Source organism: Homarus americanus, unplaced genomic scaffold, assembly GCF_018991925.1.
Source record: "Homarus americanus isolate GMGI-L3 unplaced genomic scaffold, GMGI_Hamer_2.0 scaffold53225, whole genome shotgun sequence".
In the NCBI taxonomy this organism is placed as follows: domain Eukaryota; kingdom Metazoa; phylum Arthropoda; class Malacostraca; order Decapoda; family Nephropidae; genus Homarus; species Homarus americanus.
The window spans coordinates 352,956-367,151 of NW_024750875.1; the positions used below are offsets into that span (position 1 = coordinate 352,956).

At 38.6% G+C, this 14,196-nt stretch overlaps 1 protein-coding gene across 1 annotated transcript; it reads right to left on the reverse strand.

Moving 5' to 3' along the window:
* Positions 1-279: 279 nt before the first annotated feature.
* LOC121854465 (neural-cadherin-like) lies at positions 280-7,562 on the reverse strand. Its single transcript, XM_042349141.1, has 3 exons — positions 7,163-7,562; positions 411-613; positions 280-285 (listed from the first exon to the last, which is right to left on the reverse strand). Exons 1-3 carry the CDS (start codon positions 7,560-7,562, stop codon positions 280-282), a joined length of 609 nt encoding a protein of 202 aa, XP_042205075.1.
* Between the last annotated feature and the right edge of the window lie 6,634 nt (positions 7,563-14,196).

A 14,196-nucleotide genomic window follows, 5' to 3' on the forward strand; every position in this document is an offset into this window, starting at 1 on the left:
TCCGGTCGCATGATTTCAAGTCCAGAAAAAGCCTCAAATTAAACCATATAGTAAGTTCTTTAGCTAGGTTGATTAGGTCTGTTTTTCATACCCACAAAGGTTAAGTTACGTTTATTTTAGAAATAACCATTTTCAACACATTTGCACAAACTACAAGTGTCCACTGTAAAAAACAGTGAAAATCCATAGTTTTTAAAATCGTTTTCTAGCAATTTCGGCTGTGGGTTAGTCATGAATTATTACCCCTTTTCAAAAACGACTTATATCCTATGGAAAATGTCAGATCTGAACAAAACACATCAAAATACATTAGAAATCAAACATCTCCTGAAAAAAATCGAGGGTGTGATAAAACGAATAATTACCAAATGCTGACGTAATAAAATAACAGAGCGTTATCAAAGACTGACCTGAGTCTTCCACAGGTGGACGGTCTTGAAACCAGGTCTCATGGGGTTGTCATTAATGTCATCAACAATAATGGTGATAGGGTGAGTAGCAGCCAGTCCACCAGCATCTGTCACCACTATCTCGGCTGCCAGCTGACGGTGCTCCTCTCTATCCAATGGCCCCATCGTCCAAACCTGAGCTCCACCGCGCCCACTGTCTAAACCTGTCCACATATATACATACAGTGGTATATAAGCTGACACTGAAGAAAAAATAGACATGACTTATTTGTCTTTGGAATTTATATTATTTGTAACAAAACCAGAAGCTTCTGGGCAGTATAACTTGTTGCATATTTTTTATATTTTATTTAAAATTTTACAATTTACATATATACATAAATGTTATAGGCTATGGCACACATTCGTACTACACGCTATGAAATTATTCAGCGGTAGGACAACATGTCACACAATCTGTACTCACTCAGAAGGTAGACTTCACCGCATGAAAAGATTAGCAATTCACAAATTTTACATAGTAGGCTCTCGCCAATAACGACTTCCACAATAACGTTTTCGACAATAACGGTAAGTTACAATAGATACCCATTTTCGATAATAACGTCTGGATTCTCTTGAATAACGGAAATTTCGCGGGAAGCGTCCGAGCGCATCAATGATAGCATTTGTTTGCCGCCATGTTGATGACATAGTTGTCCACTCCGCCTCACTCTCACTGTCACACACGCTCAGTGGAATACAGCGCTGCGCCAACGTGCGAGATTTTCGCCACTATAACCAGTGGTTGTTAGGGTCAGTGATCAATAATGGCTTCCGCATTTTTGCCTGTGGAGGCTAGGGGAGGTGGTGGAGGGAGTGATTTGCCACCTGAATGACTGGGAACTTTTAAAGTGAGGAAATTGAACTGTCCTGAGTCTACAGTGCGAAATATTAAGAGGAACTTAGAGGAGACCAAGAAGAGTATTGTGCTGGCTAAAAATATTTCGGTAGTGATGGAAATGCGAGGCGAGCTATGAATGATAAAGGCGATAGAAACGGGTTGTTAGTGATAACAGAGCATTTTCTTGTGAAATGGTTAGCCTGTAGATTGAAGGACAGTGCAAGTGTTAGCGGCCCTCAGATATGGAACAATCATCACACCAAGCACCTCAAGAACTAAGTGTTATATTACTCAAACTCTTTATTTTGATGATTGAATAGCAATTCTTTTTATTTCAGCTAACAAAAAGTGTTAGGAGGGCTTCAAGGGGAAAAAATGGGTGAAATTCTTGTGGCAGCGGCACCAATAAACCCTTTTTACATGTACTTTTAATGTCACACAAATAACGTTTTCGCTAATAACGGTGTTTTTCAGGCACCTGTTCAACGTTATTGGCGAGAGCCTACTGTATTATCAAAGTAAAATCTTGTTTGAAAATAGAACTTACATTTCCTGTAAATATGTCTATTATGATGGCTGAAGGTCATGAGCTATAGGGTGTGAAGTTAATTACAAACGTAGACAACATAAAATATACAAAACCAGAAAAAACAACATTCAGGAACTTTATGATTTTTATTATATATTAAAGGATTCAATATATACTGCACAAAAATACCCTGGTAATTCATTTTTTTGCGTCTGTCTCTTACGGATCTTAATAAAATACTGTTTACAGAAATCTGATTATATGAAACAAATGTGAAAATAAAAGTTAAGGGATAGAAGTAAACAGCGAAGTGCATCATTTTTGGCTGGCGAACCACACGTTTCTTCATACTAGCTAACATTGTTCGTGTGCCAGCCAACAACGCTAACACACTACAAGTACACGATATTTTAACGAGTCATCGAAACCGCTACCCTAAATTTGGTACCATTCAAGTCACTATCATTATGTATGAGGATGAGAAAACAATTTACATATTATAGTCTTTTATTTTATTACAACTCGTTTTTTTTTCAGTTCCGTCTCCTTCCTAATTGCTAGATATTTGTTGTTCTTGGCAAGAACTACATAAATAATATCATGAAGAGCGATATTTAAATTAAACTGACCTAATTATTTCACAAATTGTTTTGTAGTATTCACTGAAAAGTCATACTGTGCTTTAACGAAAAAGAAATAGTGCCCTAACGAGAGGAAGAGACCAGTTCTTTAACACGAGGAGTAATTCTTAAACGAGGGAAAGAAAGGGAGAGAGAGAGACTTGTGTTCAACGAGGAAGAAAGGGAGGGAGAGTTTTGTTCTAGAGAGAAAGATGAAATACTTTAATGAGTGAAACAGGTCAGTGACGCTGTAACGAGGGGGTCAAAAAATAATATTCAAGTTAAAATCATCGCCTAATATCCACCATCACACCAATAACCTACAACAACTTCTTAAGATCTTGGGGATTTCCTCCTCCTCTCATAATCATATTCTCCAGGAGAGTGGAGACGGCTGGTAAATAGAGAACCTCCTGTTTTATACACCTCGGCTGTGATTTCATTAGGCCCGGAGGCTTTGTTATTTATGGCAGTAGCTACCTCATCATGGAATAGAGGATAGCTGAGGTGGGTCAGTTCTGGGTGCTGAGGGACCTGCTGGGTAGTGAGGACACCCACATCGGTGTGTCGGTTGAGCAGCGAATGGTAACACACACATACACACCTGCAGCACCAACATATCACAAACGTATGCAGGGCTGCCGCTCATCCGACTGTCTGTATTCTATCGCGTTTTTTTAAGGTAATTAATAGTTCTTTGTAGATAACTTTCAAATGACGAGGTATGACTTAAATATTTTGAGCACTATGAACACGTCCAATAAAAGGCAAAGAGAAAACACAATGCAGGGGCAGTATTGTCTTCAGGCATTTTTGTATAGTAAAATGTAATTACTATTGACTTCAGAATATTTCCAAATATCAAGTGCACATGCCCTATATATGGACCCCCCTTTTGGTATTCCTGGATCCGCCCCTGCAATGTTTGAATTAGTGTTGTTTAATGAGCACACACACACACACACACATATATATATATATATATATATATATATATATATATATATATATATATATATATATATATATATATATATATATATATATATATATATATATATATATATATATATATATATTATGTAAAAATCAGTACTTCATTTATTAATTACATCAATCAGTTGTTGTACAATACATCCGCGATATTGACATTCATACGACCCCCCTTTACACTTAGCATATTCTTCCATAGTGATAAGGGCATTTAGTTTTGCAATGCCAAAACGTCCAACGCAAATCTTCCAATTTCATCACATTTAAGGTTCCTATCATTATCTTTCAATTTCATTAATTTCTTTTAGAAATTTAAAATATCCAAACTTATTGTTTCGTCATCTATTGTCTCCCAGAATAGCCTTTGCCACTGATCCTTTAACTCCTAAATGATTCCATTAAATATCCTTGATACCAATTCAACCAAGTCTGACAACGATGTTCTTGGAATCATTGGATATAGAGCTTTTTGGGGATTAAGGCTATTTTTCATTAAGGGATCAGTGATATTAAGCCTCTCTTTAATTTATGTGCACATTACCTTCAAAAAGTTTTTGCGTCTCATATTGACATCTAATATTATGGTTCGATTTTGTGCAAAATCCGGTCTATTTTTATATAGTTGGGTAATTTCTTTCTTTATTATTATACGGTATTTAGAGAACCATTTAAGTGAGGGGTTTATGAAGTTATCAAAATTTAGATTAAGGTTCCATGAATTTGGTAAATGGAAGCGTTTATTAATCTAACCAGAACAAACAGAAACTATGCTGTATGAGGCAACGATGATAAATGTTTTAGTAACTTTAGTCATCAGAAGAAAAACTAATTAATCTGCACCTTCTCTACAGTGAGAGAGAAAAAAAAGACAGATTTTCCAAAGATGGCAAATCAGGATCTCGGGTTGGAACACTTCCCCCAAAAAACCCGAAACAGTGTTGAAAAACTAAATGAAATGAGGTTCACCGAGCGAGCCATGACGGGATTTCAATTTTAGTTAAAGGAGAAATATGGTAACTGGGGTAAGGTGGAAATGGAGTAAGATGGTAATGGAGTAAGGTGGTGGCTAATGGAGTATGGTGGTAACTGGAGTATGAGGCCAAATGGAGTAAAGTGGTTAAGTGGAGCCAGGGTAAGGTGGTCACTCAGTTTAGCTCTTTGGTTTCATCTGTGTAAATTTCCCCAAGACCAGTTACTGCTTTAAACACAATGATGTTATTAGACAGACAAACGGATAAAGCCACAAACTGAACAGATAGAAGACTTAAGGTAAAATGATGATACCAAGTGAGACAGCAGACAGTGGGGCACTGTGGACAATAATTGACCTTTCACATGATACTGTACACGTTGCTCTGCAACAATGGCGGCTCCATTGGCTATTACTTTACATCTTTATGAATTAACGATATGCAGTAATTGTACTAATATATGAACTAAAAATCTGTGGTTTCATCTACAATCCTATAACTAATCAAAACGTTAAGAAAATAAAACCAGCACGTTTACACATTAGTCATGAAAATGGACAAAAACCGATGTTCCAGATAAACAGTGAGACTACACTATTGTGAATTGCTCCAATACACCCTGGTCCTCTTCAGACACCACCTATTTTTCACCCAACTGACTGAATGTTTGGATAAATGATGGATCTATCAGCATCAACTTATATGGTCAGAGTATTCTTGAGGTTCTTGATGTTCTCACGTGTGGGCTGACGGGCCAGTGCTTGGAGGATGACTGACAGGGCTGTCAGGGACACTGCCCTTTGCACTCTCAAACTGCTCAATGAGAAGTCGCTCAAGGGCCTCCAGCAAAGTCTTCAGTACATACAACCTTCGATTATAAAGTTTTCTTTCCAGGACCTTTGTGATGAACCCACTAGCACACAGATTTGCTTGAATGATGATCTGTTCCAGCCACTGCCTTCCATGTACTTGAATATTACACCAAAGTAGGCACACATAGTGCAAGATATACCTAGTCGGTTGAACACCTTCTGAATCTTATCTCCATATTGCCATGTCCTCTTGTAGGCTATCATTGTAGCAGCTAAATCAAAGGTAATGATTGTCCAACTTTGGTGCAAAACTTTCGCTATGGATTGTGCTTGTACGAGGCATTCATGAATCGTGCTGTTCACAGTGATTGGCGCGTTTATTGGTGGCAAATACTTCATAGTTGTAAGAACCTCCACGCCTCTGACTCCAGTTCAGGACATCCAAACTTTCCATCCAGGCACTATTTGTAAGGGGACACTTGACATTCGACGACACAGTATCCACAGCGTATCAGACTGAGCTGCCACAATCACGTCGTCACTTATATCCAAGGGTATATTTATTTTTGGTGGTTCAGGCTTCTTCTTTACATAACATGGATGTAGGCCTTTCTGTTCACGTGGAGCTGATCTTGCTTTGGTCTTCGGGATACTGACTGTCTCCCAAATTGGCTCCTCCATGCCTTCTATGGCAAGCTTCTCCTGCAATATCAACCCATGTGTACTGTGTGTAGTGTCTCGTACAGATGGTGTCTCTTCAGTGAGGTCGAAATTGTCAAAACAGAAATGGACCAAATTGTTGAGTGTTACTTTGTATGGGGGGAGAGGGCCAGTATGGTCTTTCACACTTAGATCACTTAGATATACAGCAGTTACTATTTCCAGCACTTTTGTATAGGAGACACTGTGCCCAAACCGGTTGAGAAGGGTGATAACTTCTGCTTGCCCTGTCAGATGCCACAGAGATACACCAAGCATACTATGCTTGGAGGTCATCCATTGTCCATTAGTGATTGCATACATTATGTCATGTGACAGTGAGGTTGCCACTCTCTGCTTTTGGTCTGATAACTGTTTCTCTCCAGACAGAAGGGACTGTATAAAGCGCAACAAATGTTGGGGCGGAGTTTGGTCACGTAAGGTGTGACCAGGAGGTGGTGGCCATGGCAGCTCAAATGACTTTGCATGGTCTTGCACTTCTCTCCTCAAAATGAGTGCTGCTTCTTCAAGGATCCTTGAGTCTGAGGCAGCAGCTTCGAATGCAGCCTCTACCCAGTCTACTGCCTTACCTTGTGCAATGTTGGACGAATACTCCAATTCACTGCTGTGGTTTGGTTGCCAGAATTCAACAGAGCAACCAAAATGGTTGATTAACTTTGCTTGAGTTTACATGTTTTGTAATCTGGATTGTAAAACTGTGAATGGTGACTTTGCAGGTACTGAAGATATATATCTCGTAACATTGTGATTCGTTCGACATTACATGCTTGGATGATCTGCTTCTCGACATGTTCACATATATGCTGGAACGCAGCTTCATGGGCAATTAATGCTTCTTTGGCATGAGCCTCCACACTAATGATACTGGTAGATACTATTATCGATTGGAGCCAATAGGCAAAGTGAATAAAAAAAATATCGCATATATGCAGTTATTATGCGATACACGTAAGGGAACAGCCGCCCACGAGATGAAAATATAGTTAGTATTTATGATCTCATCGGTCTTACTGAAACCAATTGATATTATCAATGACTTTGAGGTATTGTAGTGTACTATATCACTCAAAGGGAGATAAATTCTTTTAGCTTATAATGTCCACATTTTGAATACAATAACCAGAATCAGAGAGTTTCCAGATTCTGAAAATTATAACCTGTGTTAGTACTCATTTGGCACCTACTGTAATAGATGGTGATGAGGTGGGCGTGGTTGGTACTCACTTGGAAGGTAATTGATGTTGAGGGTGTTAAGAACGTGAGAGGGGTTGCTGGGCGCCAGGGTAAAGACGAAGGGGGGGCCGTGGCCCAGCGCCCACATGTCGTCGTCAGTTGCGGTAAGAAGACCCAAGAGGGAGGCAGGAGCGCCCTCAGTCACGTGGAGGAGGGTCGGGGGCAGGAGCCGCGGAGGACAGTCGTTGACATCGTCAAGAGTGATGGTGAGTGTGGCGGTGGAGGAGAGAGAGGGGTGGCCTTCATCCACAGCCACCACCCGTGCAACACCCACCCCCCCACCACCACCTTCACGGTCTAAGGCGCGCCACAGCCTCACACCCCCAACACCATCCACGGTCAGAGCTCCCCAACCTCCCAGGACACGATAGTCTACACGCTGTTGCTCCATCTGTGTGTGTGTGTGGGGGTATAATTTTTTTAGCATTATTGATATTGCGCACACGCGCATGTGTGTGTGTGTGTGTGTGTGTGAAGGGATATTGCCCGCAAACTTTCATAATGGATTTCCTGAGGCTTGTTTTTGTTATGATAAAATTGATCGAAAGTTGGTCACGAAAAACGTAAAAAGACATTTTTACCATATCTCAAATATCAAGCGTCACAAAAAGATAGAGTTTGGACCTAAGATTTCAGAGAGCACATACACGTAGACAAAATTTACCTTTAATCTACAACCCATGACTTTTGTGGTTAAACAAAAACAAACAAAATCTTATCCATCTAGATAAAAAATACCTGGGCTAGAGTAACATTAGTGAAACACTTACGTAACACCTGCCTTCCTTACTCACGCGGACAAGAGCACAAAAACGTTCAGTTAAATATCTGAGGACGTAAAATAAAATTTCAGGTCTTAAAAAAAAAAACTCATCCAGTACCCCTGCGTAAGTGTGAGAACAAATTGGTCCATCTTCTTTTAAGTATAAATATTCGCGAGTTTTATGTTTGTTATAAGGTTCATTTCTTTGATCTATGTTTTTATAACAACTTCTGTGTACGCAAGATAGATTATCACTATAATTCAAAAACAAAACTAGGGAACGTATTAAAGACAAGGCAAGTGGCGCGTCCCCCTCCTATCCTGGGTCACTATTGTGACTGCCACCCGCCGACCACCAGCCAATTATCGCTCTTGTCGCTTTTCCGCCAAGAGGATGTGGCTTTTGTGGCCGGTGGGAGGGATAGGAGGTGGGAAGGAGGAAGTGGAAGACTCGGGAAGAGGAAGTGTGGAGGGAAATAGGAAGAAAGTACGGGGAGAGAGGGGGGGGGGGGGAATCTGAAGCGGCGTCAGCGGTTTGTGGTGTTGGCAGAATGAGACCCTGGAATGGTAGGTGGCCTTTGAAGGAAGGCAGGTGTTGATGCTCCCAAATTATTTAATATACAACGTTAGAAGACAAAACTTACAAAATTGACAACGAAAGATCTTCACAGCTCCAAAGTTGTGAATTTTTAAAGAAGGTATTTTACAAGAATGACACAAGCTACAAGCAGAGAATTGTTCACTCAAGCACTCGAGAAACTGAATAGGTTACAGCACAAGCCAATAAAACCAAATCTTCCTAATACTTGAAAACTCGGCGACTGAAAATCTGTTCTGGCACTGTACATACTTTAAAATTACCACACAACACTCGTCTTACCACCAACACTAGTCTTACCACACAACACTCACCTCACAATACAACGCTCACCTCACAACACAACGCTCACCTCACCACACAACGCTCACCACACCACACAACGCTCACCTCACCACACAACGCTTACCTCACCACACAACGCTCACCTCACCACACAACACTCACCTCACAACACAACGCTCACCTCACCACACAACACTCACCTCACAACACAACGCTCACCTCACCACACAACACTCACCTCACCACACACAACGCTCACCCTACCCACACAACGCCTACCATTAACACACAACACTTCCACTTACCACATTAACGCTTCACTTTCACCACACAACACTCACTGCACCACATTAACGTTTGTCTTATACAAGACAGTGTCACCTTACTACACAACGCTCACTTACCCCCACAACGCCTCACCCACCACACAACGCTCAATTCACCACACAACGCCTACACCACACTAACGCCCACCCCAATACAACGCCTCCACCACCACACAACGCTCACCTTACAAGACAATGCTCCACCACCACACACTCCACCTTAATGTCAACGCTCGTTCCATAAGACAGCAAGGCTCAATTTACTCACACACCCACGCTCACTCACCACACAACGCTTCACTCACCACACAACACTCACCTCACCACAGAGCGCTCACCTCACCACACAACGCTCACCTCACCACACAACGCTCACCTTACCACACAACACTCACCTCACCACACAACGCTCACCTCACCACACAACGCTCACCTCACCACACATCGCTCACCTCACCACACATCGCTCACCTCACCACACAATGCTCACCTTACAAGACAATGCTCACCTCACCATCTAAAACTAGCCTTCATTTCATGATATTTTTCATGATTGCCAATTTTTTTTATTAAACTATCATGCAGAGTACCCTCAAGAACATAGATCAGATCATACTATGAGACCATTAAAGTTAACATCATTCAATAGTCACCATTAAACAAAACTACCATGCATTTCAATGCCACTTAATCTAGTTAAGCCTAGAATATTTACCTTTAAGCTTGAAACCACTGTATAGAAAACTGTGTAACTCCTTCACGACTGGATGCTACATTTGATATTTTATTTGGCTAACGCCAGACGATTATATTCAGCAGAGAGTTCCTTTACACAAGGGGTTAAAGAACCTCGAGCACTGATGAGAAGTTCACTAATTTGGAGATGGCTTTTAAGTAAATGAGGGTAAGGCTCACTGTCAATAATTGTGAGCAGTCTGGGTTAATCAAATACTCACTCTATCCCTTAAAGCTGCGGTGGTAGTTATGTATCAGTGCGAGGCGAGGGTAAGCGCTCGGTCTGACAGGGCAGCTAGTCTTGTATAACATGTGTAGTAGCTCAACTGAATCTTGTGGATCTTATGATACGTGTGAGTTTGTGTAACGAAATTTTTACGCGGTAATTCTATGATCAAGAATGTTGACCATAATATGTATTTGACTTTGCCATGTTCCCAGGATATTCATAATCTAAGTCCAAGAAAAAAAGTCTTACCAATAAGTCCTCTGTTGAAAACTGTTTCTGCTTCAACTACACTGCGGCCATCACACACACTCAAACAAACTATAAATATATATATATATATATATATATATATATATATATATATATATATATATATATATATATATATATATATATATATATATATATATATATATATATATATATATATTTGTGTGTGTAGTGAATCTCTCCTCTAAACAACTAGACAATGATACCTTGTGTGCCCTCGGCTATGGTTTAAGTTTTGATGGTTCTAACAAGGGAGTCGACAGTGTTGACATAGCAAGAGGATTTTGCAATTTGGAGAAATTCAGTAATTTGACAAGTGAAGAAGTGAACATGTGTAAAGGTTTTGTGTATGCATCTATGTCGAAGCCTTGTGTTCCAAACTGTCCAGAAAGATTCACCAAAGCAATCCAAGCCCTTAAGAAAAATAAGGATCTACATGTCACTAAAGCAGATAAAGCCAACACAGTAGTGATTTTAAACAAAGATGATTATATCTCTAAAATGAATAACCTTTTATGTGATACTACAACATATTCTAAACTCATAAATAATCCTCTCAACACAGTTAACACCCAGTTCAACAAAAAACTTAAGTCTCCATTGAGAGGCAAATCTACTCTCATTAAACATCTTGCTTCAACGTCCCCTCCACTGCCATACATGTACGGTGTAATCAAGACCCACAAGCCTAATAACTTAGCAAGACCCATCATTAGCTCAGTTGGGTCAATCTCTTATAAATATCTAAATGGTTAGTTTCTTTACTAAATCCCCTAGTTGGCAACATTTCTAACTAAAATATAAAGAATAATATGGATCTGGTTGATAAACTCAATAACTTACACATTAAGTATGATTTTAAACTGGTCAGTTTTGAGGTAACATCACTCTTTACAAAGGTCCCAGTTGATGATTTACTGGAGTTCCTCATAGATTCCGTGGATAATATTTCATTGCCTGTCTCGAAAGACGACTTCATCGAACTCATCAAATTATGTATTAAGGATTGTAAATTTGAATTCAATGGAGAATATTATGCTCAAAAATTTGGTATGGCAATGGGTAATCCACTCTCACCTGTATTAAGCAACCTATATATGGAATTCTTTGAAAAGAAACTATTAAGTAATATTTTACCACCTTCAGCAGTCTGGTTTAAATATGTTGATGATGAATTATGTCTCTGGCCATGTAATGAGGACCTAAAAGCTTTCCTGCCACAACTTAACAACTTAGCCCCCTGATCAAATTCACTGTGGAATTACAGCAAGACTGTAAATTGCCATTCCTAGACTGTGTGATACACAGCATATGTAACACTTTTAAGTTCAGTATTTATAGAAAACCTACTAATGTGTGTTCATACATTCATTATTATTCTGCCCACCATAATAGAGTCAAACAGTCAGTATTTTCAACAATATTTTTACGTGCTTTGTGAATTTGTAGTCCGGAATTCATTGATGAGGAATATAAATATATCTATAATATTGGCTCAAACCTTAAATACCCTAGATCTTTCATAGACAAATGCCTAAACATTACTAAGAAAACTTTTTATAGAACTCATCCCAAGCCCACCCATGACCACAAGAATATCTTAATATTACCATTTCACAAAAAATTCTCACACAATCCTTTACAACTAAAAACCTGGAACGTCAATGTGGCATTTAAAAACTCATGCACTGTTAAACAAATGTTAATCAAGAACTCCCCCAACAACACAATTGGTTGCATTTATAAAGTTCCTAGTAAGGAATGTAATATGTTTTACTTAGGCCAGACAGGTAAAGATCTTGTAACTAGAGTTAAACAACATAAATATAGTGTTAGGACAGGCCAGGAATCCAATGCTCTGTTTGTTCATTTGAGGGATAATGCCTCCTCAATATTACCTTGTATTTCAATTGATAGTAGGAACATCATAGAATCTAGTCTCATTAAACATACCGAAGCATTCAACATGAATTTGAGTAATGGCATGTACAAACTGGACAATTTTGTAATTAAGAAGATTTGTAACCAGGTGAGAAGGTTGGGTCACCTTACCCTCTGACCTGACTACCGACCGTTGCAGTGCTATTTAAAGATTTGTAGGGTCATTACCTAATACCTGACCATTGTGGACCTGGTCTCACCCTCCTCTGTATATATACACCTTGTTTTGTACTTCTCTTTAGTCTGTACTCACCCCTCAAGATATGAGTTACACGAAAGCGCTTGGGAACTTCGTGTTTTCTTCTTTCCTTGTGGTTATCAGCATATACCTAGATCACGCGCACCTTCAGTGATTTACTTGCACACACACATATATATATATATATATATATATATATATATATATATATATATATATATATATATATATATATATATATATATATATATATATATATATATATAGAGTCCTGAGAAAATAGGCCGGTTGGCTTACTTGTGCAGCAACTCCTTATTTTCTTACTCTTTCTCTCTTTATATATATATATATATATATATATATATATATATATATATATATATATATATATATATATATATATATAATAACACAAGGAAAGAAGCTACAGATTCTAGCTACCTAAATGTGTTATCTTCCAGAGGCCTGTGCTCACCCCTGAAAGATGTAGATTACACGAAAGTGCTTGGGAACTTCGTGTTTCTTCTTTCTCCTTGTGGTTATTAGCATATATATATATATATATATATATATATATATATATATATATATATATATATATATATATATATATATATATATATATATATATATATATATATATATATATCATCCTCTTTTATTGACTTCAATCTTAACTTTAAGAAAACAATTATTGAATAATAGATATGCATAGTATAATTTCGTTATGTTATCTTTCGTGTGTGCCTGACAAGAGTTGGCCAGCTTATGTTTATTCACCAATATCTACACAACACAACTTCAAATATTCCTTCCCCTCACTCCTCCCCCAGCACACACATCTCCCAACAAGTAGTGGAACACTTTGTCCAGGTTCGTTGATTTGAGAATTGGGCACACGTGATGTTTAGAGGAATTTGGTCAGTTTTTTTTTGTGGGGGTTGTGTATGTGTGTGTGTGTGTGTGTGTGTTTCCACAGAAGTGTAACAACATTAATCTACATTCCACGTACTTGATGGATTTTCCAACCATTTTCACTAGTTGTTTCCTTATTTCTCAAATGTTCTTTGTACTATCAACCAAAAACTCCAGCTCCTCCTAGTATACTAATATCTTTATCAACATCTGCAGAGGTGCTCATAGTTCTTTCGTCCTTAGCATTATCGTCATCCTGTCTCTTGTTGCGGTCTGTATAAACTTCTTCACCCTTCATTCTCTCGGCAAAATGACCTTTGTATAATGGCTTCAACTTCTTCTCCGACAGCAATGAAGCGGTAATTTCTTGTCGTAAGTCACTTTTGGGCTTTTTTTTTTCATGAGGTCTGCAATTGTGTTTTCTTACTCCAGTCCTTTTCTATGATCAGAGTGTTTTGACCATTCACGTTTCTTTTTCAAAAAATTAATATAATCAAGCCTTTTGTTGGGTATTTTTTTTTGTCTTCGCCTAGTTTTTGTGACTAGATGTCAACAATATATATGCCTGTAGTTAAACATCCTCTCAAACAAACTCACAAACATATGCTTAAACTTACATACTCTCACTCGTAAGGAACTAGAAGGACCGTGAATAAACACTTCCATACAAATAATCACAATGCTTACTTACATAACAAAGAAATACACACACACACACACACACACACACACACACACACACACCTCGATACTTCAAGTTTCCC

Coding starts and splice junctions, on each gene's coding strand:
- LOC121854465 (XM_042349141.1), bottom strand. CDS start 7,562: ATGGAGCAACAGCGTGTAGACTATCGTGTCCTGGGAGGTTGGGGAGCT. Junction 614..7,162: donor CAACATCAATTACCTTCCAA/GTGAGTACCAAC, acceptor ATATGTGGACAG/GTTTAGACAGTGGGCGCGGT.